Source organism: Lagenorhynchus albirostris, chromosome 2 (assembly GCF_949774975.1).
Source record: "Lagenorhynchus albirostris chromosome 2, mLagAlb1.1, whole genome shotgun sequence".
Classification (NCBI taxonomy): domain Eukaryota; kingdom Metazoa; phylum Chordata; class Mammalia; order Artiodactyla; family Delphinidae; genus Lagenorhynchus; species Lagenorhynchus albirostris.
The window spans coordinates 143,576,391-143,597,253 of NC_083096.1; the positions used below are offsets into that span (position 1 = coordinate 143,576,391).

The window sequence follows — 20,863 nt, forward strand, 5'->3', positions numbered from 1 at the left end:
TATTTCATCCTAGTTTGCTATTATTAGAAATTAAAACTGGGAGTTCAACTGACTGAGTAGACCAACGAGCAAACAAAACTCCTTAGGAAACTCCTAAAATACTGGTTCTCAAAGCATGGTCTCCTATAAACAACGTCAGCATCACCAGTTAACATATTAGAAATGCAAATTCTCAGGCCGTACCTCAAACCAACTGAGTAAGAATCTCTGGGGCTGTGTCAAAAAACCTGTGTTTTAACAAGCCCTCCAGGTGATTCTAATGGCCAGAAATTTGAGAAATACTCCCTAAAAGCATAGAGGATGAAAAAAAATCACAGAAAGAGAACAGCTAGTGGTAATTAACTGCAACAGTGAATCTAGTCCCCTCTTTCCCTGCTGTCTCTGTCCATGAGTAAGCTTAGGTTTATTTTTGATGCATTTACCTTGAAATCATCAAAAAGATATATGAAATGCTTCTTAGTTAAGTGTCTGTCTCTAACTGTGCAAATGCATTTGCTAGTACATTTCAGTTTAAAAACTAGTTGCTGGCCAGGTTTCAAGCGTTGTACATCATTTGATTTAGTTGCTGTGTTTGTTTCAGTGACATGCTTTGATTAGGATAAAGTACAATATAATAAGAAAACAAACAAAATCATAATTCAACCGTATACTGTTCACTTTTTCTATTTTATTTGGTGGAAAAGTGTTTTACTTCAGTTTTGTCATGAAAATTATTTTCAAGGCAACATGAACTTAGTAATATATTTTTTTAACTTTGAAAAACTGTGTTGTCTGTTGGCAGCAGATGGCTGACATAGCTTTTTTGCTTCAAGTGTCCACTTTTCCAGGAAATGACTCCCATCTGTAGCAAGAGGAATGCTGACCTTTAATGTGCATGTTAGTCACTTCTTTTAGCTCATTGCCAAGCTAATAATATTACATATATTGTGAATTTGTTTGAAAGTATGAAATAATATTACATATATTGTGAATTTGGTTGAAAGTAGTTTTCTTTCTGGAGTTTCAAGCTTTTGGAAATAGAAAGTTTGTGGGGTTTTTTGTATTTAATAATTAAAAATAATTTTAATAGGTAATACATTCTCGTGGTTCAGAAATCAGTACAATATAAGAAGATATTCAGTGGAAAAAAATGTCAGTCCCATCCTTGCCCTCAACTGCTCCATTTACACCTACTCTATATATTCTTATTTATCCTTCCTTTCTTGTTTATCCTCATAGAATTTCTTAATGAAAACAGATATGAATAATTATTATCCCCTTACCATAAAGGTTACACACTATTATTATACATACACACTGTTCACCGCTATACTTTTTTCATGTTAACATAGTATCTTGGATATCTTTTTTTTTTTTTTTTTTGCGTTACTGGGGCCTCTCACTGTTGTGGCCTCTCCCGTTGCGGAGCACAGGCTCCGGATGCGCAGGCTCAGCGGCCATGGCTCACGGGCCCAGCCGCTCCGCGGCATGTGGGATCTTCCCAGACCGGGGCACAAACCCGTGTCCCCTGCATCGGCAGGCGGACTCTTAACCACTGCGCCACCAGGGAAGCCCCTTGGATATCTTTTGACACAGAGGGCTCCATGATTCTTTTTCTGGTCAGCTTTATTAAGGACTACTTTACATACAATGAACTGCATTCAATTTAAGTATATAATTTGATGAGTTTTGACAATTGTATATATCTGTGAAGGTACCACCACAGTTAAGATACAGAATATTTCCCATGGATTTGCTTTTTCTTGGGCAGGTGGGGGGTTGGTTTGTTTGATAGTATTTCATTGTATGGGTATACCATAGTTTTTTAAACCAGTCTTTGCTGATGAGCACTTGGGTGCTAATACAAACAATTCTATAATTAAAAACCTATTTCATACAGCATTTCCTGTGTAGGCAGGTAGAGGATATCTGAGGATAGACTCCCAGATGTCAGATTTCTGAGCCAAAAGGGAAATAAGTAATTTGGTAGATGTTGCCAGAGTACCATTCAGTAGTCTTGGTACCAGTTTGAGCTCTCACTAGCAATGTACGAGAGTGCCTGTTTGCCCAGTCTAGCTAACAAATTGTGTTATGAAACTTTGGACCTTTGCCATTAGAAGGAAAATGGTATTTTCATATAGTTTTAACTTGCCATTTTCTTGCGAGTGAAAGTGAGCATATTTTTATAAGTTAAAGGATGGGCCATTTGTGATATATACTTTTCTGTAAAGTATCTGTTAATACTCTTAGCCTATTTTCCTACTGGATTTTGTGGTTTTCTTCTGTTAATATCTAAGTATTCTTTATATATTAGGGAAGTTAATTCTTTCTTTGCAAATATTTTTTTCCCCAGGTTGTTTTCTTTTGACATTACAAGACCTTTACTTGAAGGGTGTGTGTCTAAGTTTTTACTGCTTAGGATATCTTCCTAAAAGTTGCTTAGTTTTGATTTATTTCCTTTTCTCCGTCCTTCCTTTCATCTCTCCCTCTTTTCCTCTTTCTTCCTTCCCAGCCTAATTTCTTAATAAAAGGATTTGAGGCAGCTTGAAGATGCTTTTTTCTTGAGCAATAATCAGTTCGTGGGTGGTTGTTGTTAAATGATTTTAATATATATGACCCTGGTTCATCTGTTTTGAAGGCCATGTTTTTGGTATACTGCGCATTGGAGAAAGAACCTGTGCCAGTGTCCTTGCCTCCAGCCTTGGTGCCACCTTCTAAGAGGAAAACGGTCAGTATATCAGGCTCTGTGCGGTTGATCCCCTCTTCAACATCAGCCAAGGAACCTTATCACTCCTTACCACCTGTAGGCATTTTACCTACCAAAGCACCGTTAAGACAGGTATAGATTTATCAGTGTTAAAGGACTATTTTTAAAAAACAAAATGCATGGCATTTAACAGTTGATTGCTTGATGAAGATAGAAGGAGCAATCAAAGGGATCAAAAATTCAGAGCTCCCTCTGGTTGAACCTATATAGTGTGATGTCCTAGAGAAGACAATCCTCTCCTGCATTTGGCCTTACTTAGGTCATATGGATGTTTCATTGGCTTTGCCTTGATCTACCTGGAATTAAAGTTGGAGAAAGAAGATGCTCCATGTTAATCTGGCATGCTTGCCCTGGCAAAGTGAATAGATGTTTTGTTTGTTTAATCTCTAGTTAACTCTTGATTCTTTGGGATCAAATTTTCCAATTTGGGGTTGTTCAAGGCCTTTTTTTCCCTACAACCTGCTTCTTGTTAGGTTGAGTAAAGGAAAATAATGACAGAATATGCAGATCAGCCAGTTTGGCTACAGTTAAGAACGGGGAATGAAACTATAAAAAAATGGAGATTTAGAATTATCTGAATCTTTTGTTTATGTAGACTCTCCTAGTTACGCATCTTAATGTGGTCATTCATAAGTCAAGAGTTAACTGTGCTTGAATTTACTCATTACTTAAAAAAAAGTAAAATGGACATCTTTAAGTACAGTCCCTATAGCTAACCTGTATTTTTATTCTGTAATTTTCTCTTCATCACAGCATTTCAATTGGGGTGTGATGGAAGTGACACACTGTTGCTATAGTTAGTGGGGTAGAATTGCACAGAATTTGTGAAAGTTACTGTCATGGGCTGAAAGAGGGACACTTCAAAGTTTGTTTCATTTTGGTGGAAATACTATATATATATTTTTTTCCTGTAGTGGGTTGTATCCCCTGCAGAAAAAGCTAAATATGATGAAATCTTCTTGAAAACTGATAAAGATATGGATGGATTTGTGTCTGGATTGGAAGTCCGTGAAATCTTCCTGAAGACAGGTTTACCTTCTGCCTTACTAGCCCATATTTGGTAAGACTTAATATTTAAGTGATTTAAAAAACAAATATGGTTTTGTATCAACTCTAGTTTTGTAGATTCTTATTTTTAGGCATTTGTAAGTAGGACAGTTTTTGTTTAGAATTCTTTGTAGAGAAAAATTTAAGTCTGATGATTTCTTCTGGATAGTGGACAAAAGCTTGAGAATGGGTTACCTATAGTTTTATTAGATTGACAGTGTCAGTTAATGGTTACTAGAATGTTAAAATCCAGCATTGGTTTATATCAGCTAATTAAACTTCAGTTTTTAAGAGAGAATCCAAAATTCTGAAATTTAAACAATATAAAACAAATCCAGAATCTTCAAGGTATACTTGTATAATTCTTTCTATAGGGTATATGTATACTTTTATACCTTTACGTGGGAACTATACACTTGGTCCTTAAAAAATGACAAACTTTAGTGTCTCTAATGAATTTCACATTAAATGAGATAATATAATGAAAATGCTTTTTATAGTGTTTCTGCTGCCAATCCACCTGACTATACTGAGATTAGTTATCATGAGGTTTTCAAGGGGCAGCAAACATCAGAAGTGAAACCATATAGTTGCAAAGAGGAACTTAGAAAAGAACAAAGGACAGCAGATCTGCTTTAAAAGGAACAAGAACCCAAGGCTGGGAAAGATTAAATATATGTAGCTAGTGATAGCTGCCACTTTCAAGTGCCTAGGCTAGGCACTATGCTGAATAAATGGCAGCTGTCATGGGTTTGCCATTATGCCCAGACTTTTTATGTACTTTGTCTTTAATTCTCACAGTAACCTTGCAAGATAGGTGTAATCTCCACTTTATAGATGAAGAAACTAAGGCTTGGAGAGGTTAAAAAATATGGCCAATGTCACAAGAAGAAATAAGTAGAAAAGCTGGAATGTAAGGTTTCTTTGACACCATAGCCCATAGTCTTTTAATCAGGCCACATTGGTTTTCAATGAATCAAACAGATCAGGACTTTAGAAAGCTGACCTTAAAAACAAAAGGCGGGGGAGGGGGGAAGCAAATAGAATAAAACATTTGCTGTTTCTCTTCAAGTGATTTTTGTAAAGGTTTCCAGATTGCTGCCTTCTCTCCACACGTGATCTCCATTTGCAGCTGTTATTTTTCTTTGACGGTGATCCTGACATCCTCCTACTTCAAAAGTTGTAGGAAACAAGCCGACATGGAGTATTTTGCTTGTTTTAGAATCATTCTAATGCCACTAACGAACCAAATTTGTTGAAACTTAGGTTTCATTTTTAACATGTTTTAATGTTGAAAATGTTGGGAGTAGAGAATGTTGGAATTCTTTGGCCCACCACAGCTTTTACTCCGTAGCGGTTCTGGAAATTGGTAAGAAAGCACAGAGCAAACCCAAATTAGAGGACCCTGCTCAGCACCAAGGTGAACAGTCTCTTTTTCTTACCATTTTAGCCAATAACTCTCTTCTCACATTTTAGTGAGTTTTTGGCTAGCCATAAGTTGGTATGACTTTATTTTTTAATTCAACTGGTGATTATTTCAAAGCTACATAGTCATATTAATTTTCCCCTGGATTTTTAGAATGGTAATTGTGACATTTACATACTGTTCTTTTTGTTTATTTGTACAGGGCATTATGTGACACAAAGGACTGTGGGAAGCTTTCAAAAGATCAGTTTGCCTTGGCTTTTCACTTAATCAATCAAAAGTTAATAAAGGGCATCGATCCTCCTCACATTCTTACTCCTGAGATGATTCCACCATCAGATAGGGCCACTTTACAAAAGGTAAGACAACTTAAGAGAAAACCTTAATGCATTAACAGAAAAGAACAAATGCTATGCCAGGGACAGAATCGATTTGTATGGAATAGTGGAGAAAATGTATCTGGCTAGAAACAGAGCAGTATACTGTTTACGGTTTAATTTGTGCCTATAAATATGTTGGAATACCTTGTATGATATCCTTGGGCTACAGCTCATTTATCCCACCATTCATTACACATATGACAACCATACTTTCCAGTCTTAAAACTGGAAAATGTGGTCTTGTTTTTCCCCCGTGGATATGTAAATTAATTTTTATGAATAGAGTGTAAATTTTAAATGAAACCTATAAGAATTAAATTACTGCATTTCATTTGATAATTCACTGTTGGAGAAAACAATACAGATTTGAAAACAAAATCTAGGAGATTATGATTGCTTTTTGTCAATTTTACATTAAAAAAAAGAAAAGAAAAACTTGTTGAGGAAAAGTCTGTGTGGTTTTCACCATATAGATGACCCTCTATTCCTGAGCATACAACCGAATTTCATATCTGAACAGCTAGAAACAGGTTTTAGCTACTTTTGGTTCTGGCCAGCAGTGGGAATTTTCAAAACTACATGTTTCAGTAATGCTGTACCTTGATTTTTCTCTTCTCATCTAGAAACCCTTCCTAATATTGTGGTTTATAATATCTTGGCCTTATAATAGAGCTTTAAAAGGACTTGCATGCTCTAGTGGCTGTTTGCCGTCCATACTTTGTGTCTTTAAGTATCTTGTGACCTACAAAGTAACCATGGATGTGGTGATTCTTCAGAGTTACCTATATAGGAGTTGTCACATATTTGGTATCAGGAGAGTTCTCTTTAAAATGTCAGTAGAATGTCTTGCATTAATTTTGTCACATAGGTTAAAAAAATCCCATTTTAACAAATCTAGTAACAGTCAAAATTGGATTTTTTTCCTAAGTCAACTAAATGGAAATTTATAGCCACTAAATATAGAAGTTACATATAAGAGTTTTTATTCTTATTTTCACATTAAGTAACTACTTGATTTTATCTGCTTTGTGAGTGTTTTGGGGGGAGCATTTTGTGAATTTCTGAGATTTCTTTTGATGTAGAACATGGGTTCCCTAAGTTGTAGAGAAGGCTAAAAGTGATGCCACCCAGAAAGATAAAGGTTACAAATTTGTATTTATGCCCCCTGCTCAGTTATGGAACACTGTGTTGTTTCATCTTCTTTCACATATGTAGACTGCTTTTTTTCCTTGCTGCCTTCATTTTATACCCACTGAGTCTCCCACCAACACAAAATACACATACAGCAGAACTTTCTGAAGCAAATTGTTTGTTCATTGAAGTCTCTGTAACATTAGTAGGCACTTTGAGTTGCATCTGCTATACAGAATTTTCAATTAAGTAGATTTACTGAAGTCCATTCACTAGAGCATAGATACTTTTGTCCATGTCAGATATCAGTATTATTCATTAAAATGGGATTTTATCACTGTTGTCCTATCTATAAACCAAAAATTTTAACCTTAAAAATTAAAATTTGCATTTGTTTTGTCTTTCAAATAATCTCTTTTCTCTTTATAATCTAATTTTTTTAGAACTGCATTTTTTTTGCAGCTTTGACTAATCCTTTTTTGAATGTTGCTTTCCTTTCTGTGTTTTTTCTAGTTTGGACTATTTTTTCCATTCTGCAGCACTCTGCTTTTCGCCTTTCTTGTACTGTCAGTTTCTTAACTCTACTCTCTCAAGGTTAGAGCTTTACTTTATGCCTTTTTTAGCATTATGGTTTTTGGTTTACAAGATAACATTTTGAAATTAGAGGTTGTTTATGCCTCAAAGTTAATGCAGAGAAAATACCTAAACAGCATGCTTTTGTCACATGTCTGTCACTTGGTCCTTGTGTGCATTTTAACTTGCCTTCCCTAAGCTCTCTGATCCACTTAAAATCACCGAAGTGGAATTTTTGTGTAATACACAAAACAGGGTGAGAGAAAATATTTTGCAAGAAGGGGACATGGTACATTTTTCTTCATATGCCCTTCTTATACTTTATATACTGTTAGCCGAACTTTTTCTTTGCTTCCTGATTGCATGTTATTTTATTGCTCTAGAACAGGAGTTTAATTTTTGTGTCAGCAATTGAGAGTGACACAAGTACACTTATCAATACCAACTAAGTACACTAATCTTCATTCTGGAGTCATCTATGGTATTACCATATAACTTGTTTGAAATTAAACTTATTTGTCTCACTCTTCTTATTTGATGATATTTTTAATAGGGAAAGACTGTCAAATGTGAGTCACTTTTTTTGAGTTAGAGTGACAGAACAGGTATGGGAGTCCTGAGTTTCTTGGTTTGCTTGCACCTCTGATAGCAAATTTCTCAGTAGCACTTATGGGATGTAAGTTACTCTTGGTGATAAAAGTGAGACTAAGTGCTAATTTTTCATTTTGTTCGCCTTTCAAATTGTCTGGCCAGGCTTAATTAGCTCATAAGTCAAGTTTGGGCAGAGTTAAAATCCTAGTAAATACTTGTCACATTCAGAAACCCACTTTAAAATTTCTGACTTTTTAGAATGATAAGGGTCTATGTGTCAGTGAAACACATAATAGTAAAACATAGTAAGAGGCATATTTGGTACAAATCTGTAATTAATATAAAATTGAGAATAGCGTTAATTGAATCCTAACGGATGAGTTTTGGTATTGATAGTCAAAACAAAACAAAACAAAACATATGAGGACGGTTATGCAGTATAGCATAAAGAAATATAGAAGGAATTATTTGCCACATTTTATTGATGTACCTGTTTATCAAGTTGGCTTTTAGGGTAATGGTTTCGTTTACCTAAATGATCTTAATATGCAGGTGCCAAGGGGCATAATGTGAAATAGCACTTGAATTTGATTAGAAGTCTCCTGATCAATATCGCCTATTAGCTAGCTGGGTTCAACTTTAAGCAAGTCATTTAATATGTTTCTTTAGCTCTAAAATGGGGTTAATAATAATATCTGCCCTACCTACAGACCAGTTTTCAGATTAGTACTTAGTAAATTTGTAAACCATTATATAAATGTGAGCAGATAGGTTACTGTGAACTTTTAGGTTTCTTCTTCTGTTGTGCAAGTTGGTGACATACCTTAAGTTCACAGCAACATAAGTATAATACTAAGTTTTATGTTCTGCTAATAAGGTCCTCAATATATCTTAGTTTTACATGTTTAGGCCTCAGTTTTAACGTTTCCTAATGATGATCATCCTGTTATTTGTCAGTTTGGTTGTAGCATTGGGTGTAGGTCAGGTGTTTGAAGGAGCAGTTATCTTTTTGCCTTGACTTCAGCCAGCTATATAAGGCATCAAAAATGGTTCACAAAGGGGACTGAGCCAGGGTGGAAGCAAGTCATTGGGAGCCTTTCCAACTTTCAAGAGCATATTCTGTTGAGGAAGTTAAGTATAATAATAGCTTACATTTATAAAATATCATAAAGTTTGTAGAGGGACTTCATATGCAATATTTATTTAATTTTTAAAGAGGGCAGGGCAGAGATTATTTCCCTGTTTTGCAGTGAAGATCATGCAGCTAGTAAAACAGCAGAGCCCAGAATAAACCCAGCTAGGTTTTCTAAATACAAATACCATTCAGAGACTAATTTTGATACCTCCATTATTGAAAGAAAACAATATGTAAAGGATGTCATATAAGACAGTTTCATGTATGGTGATATTAATATTTACTATGGAACATGCTGAGCGGTTGGTTTTACTTTAAATAGACACTGAAAGTATTTAATAAAAGTAAATACTTCTTGAATTAAATAAAATCAACCACCATTTACTTAATACAAATACAAATAAATCACAATTCACCTCCCCAAGAAATTTATGCTTCAGTGGAGGAATTAGTTTATAAATCTGATATCTGCTTTACTGCAACATTCTAGACAGGCTAAGATCACACGACGAAGACATTGGGATCTCAAGTGGTGGTATATATTACAGAACAACAGGTTTTAGAGAGTTTAAGGGAAAATGTCTTAGTATATAACTGCCTGTGTGTGTGTGTGTGTGTGTGTGTGTGTGTAAAATTGCACTAGATAGGGTTTTCTTAAGTGAATTAAAAGTGTTAGTAATACCATAAATTATGTATCCATATAGTGCTTTTAAACATTTTTAATGCTTTGCCGCATGGAATTTTATAGTAATAATGTTATAATTGTGAACTCTTTGTTTTTAGAACATCATAGGATCAAGTCCTGTCGCAGATTTCTCTGCTATTAAGGAGCTAGATACCCTTAACAATGAAATAGTTGACCTACAGAGGTATGTAAAGTAAAATTATACCTGATTATATAAATACATCCACACACTCTGTTTCTAATGTATATCTTGGGTAAGTACTACTTTATTTGGTTAAGTACTATGGTTCTTAAAATGGGAATCGGTGTACCTTATTAAATCTAAGGCAAATAGAAAGCCCAGAGATAAACCCATGCATATATAGTCACCTAATTTATGACACAGGAAGCAAGAACATACAATGGAGAAAAGACAGCCTCTTCAGTAAATGGTGCTGGGAAAACTGGACAGCTACATGTAAAAGAATGAAATTAGAACACTACCTAACACCATACACAAAAATAAACTCCAAATGGATTAAAGACCTAAATGTAAGACCAGACACTATAAAACTCATAGAGGAAAACATAGGAAAAACTCTCTGACATAAACCACAGCAAGATCTTTTTTGACCCACCTCTTAGAGTAATGAAAATAAAAACAAAAATAAACAAATGGGACCTAATGAAACTTAAAAGCTTTTGCACAGCAAAGGAAACCATAAACAAGATGAAAAGACAACCCTCAGAATGGGAGAAAATATTTGCAAACGAAGCAGCAGACAAAGGATTAATTTCTGATATATACAAACAGCTCATGGAGCTCAATATCAAAGAAACAAACAGTACAGTTAAAAAATGGGCAGAAGACCTAAATAGGCATTTCACCGAAGAAGACATACAGATGGCCAAGAGGCACATGAAAAGATGCTCAGCATCACTAATTATTAGAGAAATGCACATAAAAACTACAATGAGGTATCACCTCACACTAGTCAGAATGGCCATTATCAAAAAATCTAGAAACAGTAAATGCTGGAAAGGGTGTGGAGAAAAGGGAACCCTCCTGCACTATTGGTAGGAATGTAAATTGATACAACCACTATGGAGAACAGTACGGAGGTTCCTTAAAAAACTAAAAATAGAACTACCATATGACCCAACAATCCCGCTACTGGGCATATACCCTGAGAAAACCACAATTCTAAAAGAGACATGTACCACAATGTTTACTGCAGCACAGTTTACAATAGCCAGGACATGGAAACAACCTAAATGTCCATCGACAGATGAATCGATAAAGAAGATGTGGCACATGTATACAATGGAATATTACTCAGCCATAAAGCGGAACAAAATTGAGTTATTTGTAGGGAGGTGGATGGACCTAGAGTCTGTCATACAAAGTGAAGTAAGTCAGAAAGAGAAAAACAAATACTGTATGCTAACGTATATGGAATCTAAAAAAAAAAAAAGGGTTCTGAAGAACTTACCAGCAGTACAGGAATAAAGATGCAGACATAGAGAATGTACTTGAGGACACAGGGAGGGGGAAGGGTAAGCTGGGACGAAGTGAGAGAGTGGCATGGGCATGGACATATATACACTACTAAATGTAAAATAGATAGCTAGTGGGAAGCAGCCACAGGGAGATCAGCTCGGTGCATTGTGACCACCTAGAGGTGTGGAATAGGGAGGGTAGGAGGGAGACACAAGAGGGAGGAGATATGGGAATATATGTATATGTATGGCTGATTCACTTTGTTATAAAGCACAAACTAACACACCATTGTAAAGCAATTATTCTCCAATAATGTGTTTAAAAAAAGTAATAAATAAATCTAAGGCAACCTTTAACTGCAGGATGCACTATTATGTAGCACTGAAAAAAGAAAAAACCACTGCCAAATAAACAATGGCATTCCAACAACTATAAGGTACTATTTGATTTTGGACAGTGCAATAGGTATCAGTATATCTTGGAATGAATGGAGTACAGTTTTTTTTTTGAAGTTTTTTAAAAATTTATTTTTGTTGAAGTATAGTTGATTTACAATGTTGTGTTAGTTTCAGGTGTACAGCAAAGTGGTTCAGTTATACATATATATACCTATTCTTTTTCAGATTCTTTTCCCTTATAGGTTATTACAAAATATTGAGTGTAGTTCCCTGTGGTATATAGTAGGTGCTTGTTGGTTATCTATTTTATATAGAGTAGTGTGTATATGTTAGTCCCAAACTCCTAATTTGCCCCTCCCTTTCCCCTGAAATACAGTTTTCCTCCAACTTCAGGCACTTGAATAACAATAGGAAAAAATTATTATTTAATACATTGTATGGAAGGTATGTTAAATGCAGACACCATGCCAAGAGCTTTCATAACTTGTTATCTCATTTGATCCTCACAAAAACCTTGTAGCTTGAGATAGATATTACTGTTCTGTTTTATAGGTACGGAGTTAAGATGCTTTGAGAGGTTATTTTACCCAAAGTCATACAAACCTGTAAGCAATAGAACTAATACCTAATCTCAGGACTGCTTGATTTGGAGTTTCTTTTTTATACTCACGTACTGTGTAGAAACAGGCTTGAATACAATTAGATTTGAATCTAAATACAGCAGGTCCTATTGGTATTTCCTAATTCCCTTGTTCCCTAGAAACTTTTTATAGTAATACTCATTGTAAAAATGACCTCCTAAAATTACTTTTTAAAAAGTGAGACCATTTTTCCATCTACAGGGCATTGGATTTAAATATCATTTTACTTACACAAACATTTTTTTTTAACCTTCACAACACTTTAAAGCAGATAATGGCTGATACTTTATTTTGTTGATGATACTGAGACATAAGGGGATTAAATGATTTAGCTGGGTTATATGGCAAGAACTTGGGAAAGATCTTTCCTCATCCATGAGACTACATTGAGATTATTGTAGAGAAACTTAATTATGATTTTTTTCAGTTGCAAGAAAGAACTCAACCCAGACTAAGTGAGAGTGAATTTATTTACTTGTGAAACTAAGACCTCCTAGGGGTAGGGATGGCTTAAAGCATAGCTTCGTACTGGAGATCAAATGACATAATCAGTTCTCTTGCTCTCTCCATTTCTTGTTTCCACTTCCACTGCATGGTTCCATTCTCAGATAGGCTTTCCTGTTATGTTGTCAAGGGGGTTATTGCACATCTGAGTCTCATGTACCTATTATTTCAGATCTAGTGGAGTTACTCTCTTGTGGCGGTTCCTGAACAAATCCTAAAATTCAATCTGATTGGACTGGTTTAGGGTCCTACCTACTGAAACAGTCAGTGGCCAAGGTTGTATTGTTTGCTGATTTGTCATGAGCTCTGTCCTGGGTTGCAGGGTTGGGGTGGGGGCGGCTAGTTTGCCACCGAGACCACATGGAGGAGGGGGGTATCCCCACATGAAAATTCTGCCAGAAGGAGGAATGAATTCTGAGACTAAATGTCTATAGAAAGCAGTATAGCTTCAAATCCACAGTAATTTCAGTGATCGCCCTTAGTATCATCTGCCAATTTGAACAGTATGTCTTGACATTCTGTAACCTTAGTCTGGGCACCTTTTTAAACGGGATTGTTTAGTTTTGATTTATCTGCCTTCTACTGAATTCTACCAAAGTCTATTTCCAGCTCAAAAATTGGCCTTTGCCTATTACATAAAGCTTTTAGTATTGGAATCAAAAAACAAACAAACGAAAACAAACCCTTGGAGATTACATAATCCAATTTCTTTTTTACTCGTGGGGGAAAAAATCAAAGTCATACATCAGGTCAGCAAAAGTGCTGGCTGGCACCCAAACCTGGTTGTATAGTTCTAGTTCTACATTTTTTTCTATTATATAAGACAGCTTTTCATTAAGATTTAGAACATTTTTACTTTGGTTTGAAAAAAAAGTAAATATTTGATTACTCAGTCTATAATGGTGTATAGACTTCATTTCATATGGTCTATAATGGTCCATTAGCATTTTTGCTTGCCTTATGAGAAATGTGCATTTAATAGTAGCTAGATTTGGGGCTTCCCTGGTGCCGCAGTGGTTGAGAATCTGCCTGCCAATGCAGGGGACACGGGTTCGAGCCCTGGTCTGGGAGGATCCCACATGCCCCGGAGCAACTAGGCCCGTGAGCCACAACTACTGAGCCTGCGCATCTGGAGCCTGTGCTCCGCAACAAGAGAGGCCGCGATAGTGAGAGGCCCGCGCACCACGATGAAGAGTGGCCCCCGCTCACCGCAACTAGAGAAAAATCCTTGCACAGAAACAAGGACCCAACACAGCCAAAAATAAATAAATTAATTAATTAATTAAAAAAATAGTATCTAGATTTGAAAATACTTGTCATCTGTGCCTCTCAAGCCTATGAAAATAGACACATACCCCAGTATTCTAGGGCTTGTTTGATTTCAACAGTAGTTATTTTACTCATGAAATGTTTTTGTAATGAGTTTTAATAGGAAGTAGAGCATCGTACATAAAATGTTCTTGCTGATACAAACACTTGTAATACAATAAGTCCCCTACATACGAACCTTCAAGTTGCGAACTTTCAAAGATGTGAACATGTCTTCACATGTCCAGTCGCATAAGTTAGTTCACGTGTCTGGTGTACATTGACACGTGTGTGCATCCTCTACAAGTGGTTGTGCTTTTGTGTACTTTACAGTACTTATAGAGTACAGTAGTACAGTATCTTTACTTCAAGCCCAGGATGTCTGGAAGCAAGTGTAAAAGCAGCAGTGATGTAGCTGGTACTGCCAACAGCCCCTGTATTCCAGCTGTTGTACTACTGTACTTTTCAAGGTACTGTACTGTAAGATTAAAAATGTTTTATTTTTCGTGTTTTTTTTGTTTTTTATGTATTATTTGTGTGAAAAGTATTATAAACTTGTTATAGTACAGTACTGTATAACCGATTGTGTTAGTTGGGTACCTAGGCTAACTTTGTTGGTCTTATGAACAAATTGGACTTTAATGTATGTGCTCTCGGAATGGAACTTCTTCGTATTTAAGGGACTTACTGTATTAGTTACATTTTGATAAACTGAGCTTTCACTAACTTCTAGTTACCATAATGTTAAGTTGTACTAGTGGCAGTCTCATATAGTGAATTACAGCTAAACACATAAAAAAAAATCTAACATTTTGTGACTGTCTTATTAAGAAAATCATAGTGCTTCAAAACCTTATTAAGTTTTAAATTGTAGTCACATTTTATAAATGTGTAATACGTTTATACTTGACACTTGTGAAAATATTTTCCCTAGGCTTTTATTTTAGGTCAAATCTACAGTGTAGGCAAACCTCCATCATCTGTCAACTTCAGTAATGTCATAAGGCTCATCTACCCATGCTAAAATTATGGTTGTTAAAATTCAGTTTTGTAAATGGTTGTATTAAGTCACTACCACCAAGTCTATAACACATTACGTTATAAACCTTGGCTTTTGTTACTGTGAATGACTATTTTTTCTGTGCAATGGTATTACTCTTTAGCCTTTAAGTCTTTTATTAATATATCAGGCAGTGACGTGTGTAACTACAAAATAGGAAAAAAGAATTTAAACAGATTTTATTTGTGGCTTTTACTAAATTGTCATCTGACAGAAGATTAGCTCCTTCTTATTTGTTTGGTTTTCAGATGAAGATATTTAATTTTAGTCCAGGGATCAAACCTGCAAATAAACGATGCACATAATATGGTACTGTAATGAGAATGTAATGAATATGGTGCTTTACAAGATTTGCTTTTTCCCCCTCAGTGATGGTTATAATACATACTCATAAAAATTTGGAAAACACAGAAAAGCATAATGAAGAAAGGAATGTTTATTTTATTTTATTTACTTATTTACTTTTGGCTGCGTTGGGTCTTCGTTGCTGCACGCGGGCTTTCTCTAGCTGCGGCAAGCAGGGGCTACTCTTCGTTGTGGTGTGCAGGCTCTAAGCTCACAGGCTTCAGTAGTTGTGACATGCGGGCTTAGTAGTTGTGGCTCACGGGCTCTAGAGCACAGGCTCAGTAGTTGTGGAGCACAGGCTTAGTTGCTCCGTGGCATGTGGGCTCTTCCCGGACCAGGGCTTGAACCCGTGTCCCCTGCATTGGCAGGTGGATTCTTAACCACTCTGCCACCAGGGAAGCCCCAGGAATGTTTCTTAGAATAATAATTTGTTCTGAGCGTTGAAAATCAATGGAGATATAAAAAACTATATATAACCTCAAGAGTTGGTTGGGTAAAGAATGTTCTTTGTTATCAGTCAGAAAATGAGATGTTTTCTTCCCTAGTTCACCAAATTGTTTCTAGTTGAAAATATAGGACATTGGGAGCTTGAGGCAGGATGACTTTCTGTCATTTGTCTCTTTAAATTTTTTATATGATTCCTTCAACATTTGTTATATAGGGATTTAATTATATAGATCAGATTAAATTAGTATAATATTTTTAACTTAAGGGAAAGCAGTGGTTTTAAAATAATCTTATCAAATACCTGGATCTCTCACCTGAGCTGAACACCTATATTTTTCATTGCCCAACTAGTGTTTTCATCTGAATGTTCAGTAGGACCTGACTTCCTAATTTTCCCCTGACCACTGTCCTTGTCTCTTTTATTTCCCTTTCTCAGTGACATCACCGTTTATTGTCACTCAAGCTAGAAACCTGAGATTTTTCTTCTCATTTTTATTCTTCTGTTTTTGAGATGCTTCTTGAAATCATTCCTAGCTCTTCATCTCCTTTGCCTGATCAACTCCTCATCCTTCAGATCTCACCTTAGATGTTATTTCCTCTGGAAGCCTTCCCCTTCCCAACCCTCATACCTATTAAATCTTATTTAAGAGCCTATCTTACATAGTTTTTAAAATTTATACTTGTCATAGCATAATTGTCTGTTTTATTTGGATATCTCACTAGACTATGTACTTCTTAATCATAGGGACTATTTGCTTGCTCACTGTTAATCCCTACTGCTTAGCTTATGTAATAGATACAATATATATAGCTTACATAATAGATATATAAAGAAAATAATTTGTTCAGTGTTGTTGAAATCTGTCCTGTCCTTTCTGCTTTTTCTGTCTAGTTTTAGCCCTTACCTCAGTTCACTTTCCTGAGTATGGCGTAAAATCTCTTCCTTTGCGGTGCTCTCTTGGCATCCTGACCATTCTTCTGTCTTAGCTACTTCCCACAATAAAGTAGGATCATCTCCCACTTTGATAATGTAAAGCAGCAGTCCCCAGCCTTTTTGGCACCAGGGACCGGGTTTTGTGGAAGACAGTTTTTCCACGGACCCAGGGTGGGGGGTTAGGGGGGATGGTTTTGGAATGATTCAAGTGCATTACATTTATTGTGTACTTTATTTCTATTATTATTACATTATAATATGTAAGGAAATAATTATACAACTCAACATAATGCAGAATCAGTGAGATCTCTGAGCTTGTTTTCCTGCAACTAGATGGTCCCATCTAGGGGTGACGGGAGACAGTGACACCCGACGTGTGTTGCTTATGTCCAGTCTACTCCGTAATCTCGTTTTGGCTGCTGTCACTGCAGAAAACCCTGCTTCACAAAGATAGGGTGTTGGAAATGGAAGCAGCCTTTTCAGTGCTTTTTGTGGCAATCTCAGGATATTCCGCCTTAGCTTTCATCCAGAACATATGGAGATTTGAAGTTGTCTCAAACATACTTTTAAGGCTACCGTCATTTGTGATCTCAACCAGTTGATCCTCTTCTAGCACGGACAAAGTCGATTCACCTGGTTTATTCACAAATGGGTTGCAGATCCATTCCTTCCCAGTTTGGGGGTCTTTTGTGGTTGGGAAGTAATGCTCAAACTCTTTTGAAAGCTGAGATAGGTGATCACGCACCAGCTGGGAGAAAGAAGGCCCTGGCTCAGTCTCTTTCAAAATCTCTGCCAATGTTTGAAACATGTCAAAAATCCCAGTGTTCACTTGTCGCCCCCATAATTCAAGTTTGGCTTTGAATGTAGCCTCTTTTTCTGCCAACTTGAACACAGTTGTTGTTCTCCCCTGAAGTGACAGATTGAGTTTGTTGAGCAGGTTGAGTATGTCACACGTAAGCAAGTTTTGTGATCCATTCTGTGGCACTGAAATGTGTTTCCAGTGGTGACTGTTTTTCTAAAAGAAATCTCTGGAGCAGCTCTCTTAACTCAAAAGCTCTGGCCAGTGATCTGCCTTTAGAAAGCCATCTCACTTCTGTGTATAAGAGAAGACGTGTGTGCTCTGCGTCCATCTTGCAGAGCTGTGCGAACAAACGTGAGTTAAGGGCATGTACTTTACTTTGGTTGATAATTTTAATGATATCCTGCAAAACACTGTTAAGCTCAGGTGACATTTTTCTGCTACCCAGTGTTTCTCTATGGATGACAGAGTGCGTAGACTCACCTTCAGAAACGACCTCTTTGACCCGAGTAGTGAAACCAGAAGGCCGTCCAATCATGGCAGCCGCTCTGCCCATGCATATACTGACACAAAATGACCCATTCAGTTTTCCTGATAAGTAATCATTCAAAGACTTGAATAGTTCTGTAGCTGTGGTGTTGGTTGGCAACAAAAGTGTACATAACGTATCCTCATGTGCATCCTCCTGAAAAATATATCACACAAAAACAAGCATTGTTGCCTTGTTGTCAACATCGGTAGACTCGTCAATCTGGATTGTGTACCACAGTGACTCATTAATCCTCTCTAACGATTGTGCCTTAATATCCTCTGGTATTTCATCAGTTTGTCTAGTTAGGGTGCTAGCTGAAAGAGGAACACGTGCCACCTTTTGAACTGCAGCCTCTCCGAAAAGTTCATGACAAATGTCCTTGGCAGCAGGCAGGATCAACTCTTCACCAATAGTAAAGGGCTTCTTAGCTTTAGCAATGCAGTTAGCCACTAAGAACGATGCTGTCAGTGCAGACACATTTGATGAAGTGGTGGCCTTCAATAATTGCTTCTGTTTTTTGTGTTCACATTTTTTCCTTTTGAAAAACTCCAAAGGCTTGTTTTTTAATACAGGGTGCTTGTTCTCCATGTGGCAAAGCAGTTTTGAAGGTTTCATGGCTGCGTTGGATAATCGGTTGCCACATATTATACAAAGTGGGCTTGGAGAATGTCAATCACCTGTTGCAGTGAACCCGTAATTTAAGTAGGATTCTTGGTGTTTTCTTTTAAATACAGTTTTCTTTTTGTTGGTAGTCTTAGAGTTTTCTGCTGTTTCATCATTGGGCCTTTCCCCCTTTTCAAAGAAGCTCTCTAGTGACATTTGTTTTTTACTCATTTTGGCTAGGGTTAGCTTGTGGGCTTACCACAACTGTGACCGAGACAAGTGTGCAGTGCGGGAAAGAGGTGCAGATGGAAGGAAGTGGTAAATAAAATAATGGGCGGGGGGCTTCCCTGATGGCGCAGTGGTTGAGAGTCCGCCTGCCGATGCAGGTGACACGGGTTCGTGCCCCGGTCCGGGAAGATCCCACATGCCGCGGAGCGGCTGGGCCCGTGAGCCATGGCCGCTGAGCCTGCGCGTCCGGAGCCTGTGCTCCGCAACGGGAGAGGCCACAACAGTGAGAGGCCCACATACCGCAAAAATAAATAAATAAATAAATAAATAATGGGCGGGCCACGTGCGGACTAAAATCAGTGTCAGATTCTGACTTAAAGCCTGCTACCACATGCAGCTGTACAATTGAAGTACATCAACTCACTTGCCACTATAAAACCTGCTACCACATGCAGCTTAATTGTTAGTTCCCCCTCACTGATACGGTTTTTTTGTGTGTTTTTTTGTTTTTTGTGGTGTGCGGGCTTCTCACTGTTGTGGCCTCTCCCGTTGCGGAGCACAGGCAGGCTCCGGACGCACGGGCTTAGCGGCCATGGCTCACGGGCCCAGCCGCTCCACGGCATATGGGACCTTCCCGGACCGGGGCATGAACCCGCGTCCCCTGCATCAGCAGGCGGACTCTCAACCACTGCGCCACCAGGGAAGCCCCACTGATAGGGTTTTGATATGAGTCTTCAAACGATTTATTATGGTCTCTGTGCAGTCAGACCCTCTGCTAATGATAATCTGTATTTGCAGCCGCTCCCCAGTGCTAGCATCACCACCTCAGCTCCACCTCAGATCATCAGGCATTAGATTCTCATAAGGAGCGTGCAACCTAGATCCCTCACATGCGCAGTTCACAGTAGGGTTTGCGCTCCTATGAGATCCTAACGCAGCCGCTGATCTGACAGGAGGCGGAGCTCAGGTGGTAATGCAAGCGATGGGGAGCAGCTGGAAATACAGATGAAGGTTCACTGGCTTGCCTGCCGCTCACCTCCTGCTGTGCAGCCTGTTTCCTAACAGGCTACAGACCAGTACTGGTCCGTGGCCTGGGGGCTGGGGACCCTTGCTGCAAAGCTCCTAGAACAGATACCATGTGTTTGCTCTTGTACTCTCTCTCAGTGTTCAGCATAGTGCTCTGATCGACCATTTCAGTTTCATTCCTCCTCTCTAGCCATATGGTGGGTGGGCTTATTACCTCTCAGCTCAACGTGCCACCAGTTTTTATTCTTCTGTGCCTCTGATCCTACTCTTGCCCTTTGCCTGAGCACACCTTTTACCTTGTAAAGTTTTATTCCTGCTTTAAGGCCCAGCTTAAATATCATCTCCTTTGTCAAACCTTCCCTGAAACCTTGATTGCTAGTTCCTCTTTCCTTTCTACTTACAGTCTTTATTCCTTTATAATAGTACTCACCACCTTTTAGTGTGATCTTTTTTTTTTTTTTTAATTTTTTGGCTGCATTAGGTCTTGGTTACTGCCCATGGGCTTTCTCTAGTTGTGGCGAGCGGGGGCCACTCTTCGTTGCAGGGTGGGGGCTCCTCATTACAGTGGCTTCTCTTGCTGCAGAGCATGGGCTTTCGGCACAAGGGCTTTCGGCACGAGGGCTTCAGTAGTTGCAGCACGCCGGCTCAGTAGTTGCGGGAAGCGGGCCCTAGAGCACAGGGTCAGTGGATGTGGTGCATGGGCTTAGTTGCTCCACAGCATGTGGGATCTTCCCAGACCAGGGATCGAACCGTGTCCTCTGCATTGACAGGTGGATTCTTAACCACTGTGCCACCAGGGAAGTCCTGATCTTTTTTTTTAATGTGTCTTTTTTTTTGTTTTGAT

General features: G+C 37.8%; 1 protein-coding gene across 4 annotated transcripts in view; it reads left to right on the forward strand.

The window, feature by feature from the left end:
• Positions 1-20,863, forward strand: part of EPS15 (epidermal growth factor receptor pathway substrate 15) — a 161,483-nt gene that overhangs the window by 62,028 nt on the left and 78,592 nt on the right. For 2 of the 4 annotated variants that reach the window (XM_060140095.1, XM_060140096.1), the window contains exons 9-12: positions 2,618-2,818; positions 3,661-3,806; positions 5,422-5,578; positions 9,813-9,898. In XM_060140095.1, coding sequence (XP_059996078.1) covers positions 2,618-2,818; positions 3,661-3,806; positions 5,422-5,578; positions 9,813-9,898 — 590 coding nt within the window. The remainder of the gene's footprint in view (positions 1-2,617; positions 2,819-3,660; positions 3,807-5,421; positions 5,579-9,812; positions 9,899-20,863) is intronic. The other 2 variants (XM_060140097.1, XM_060140098.1) reach the window with 1 other exon arrangement.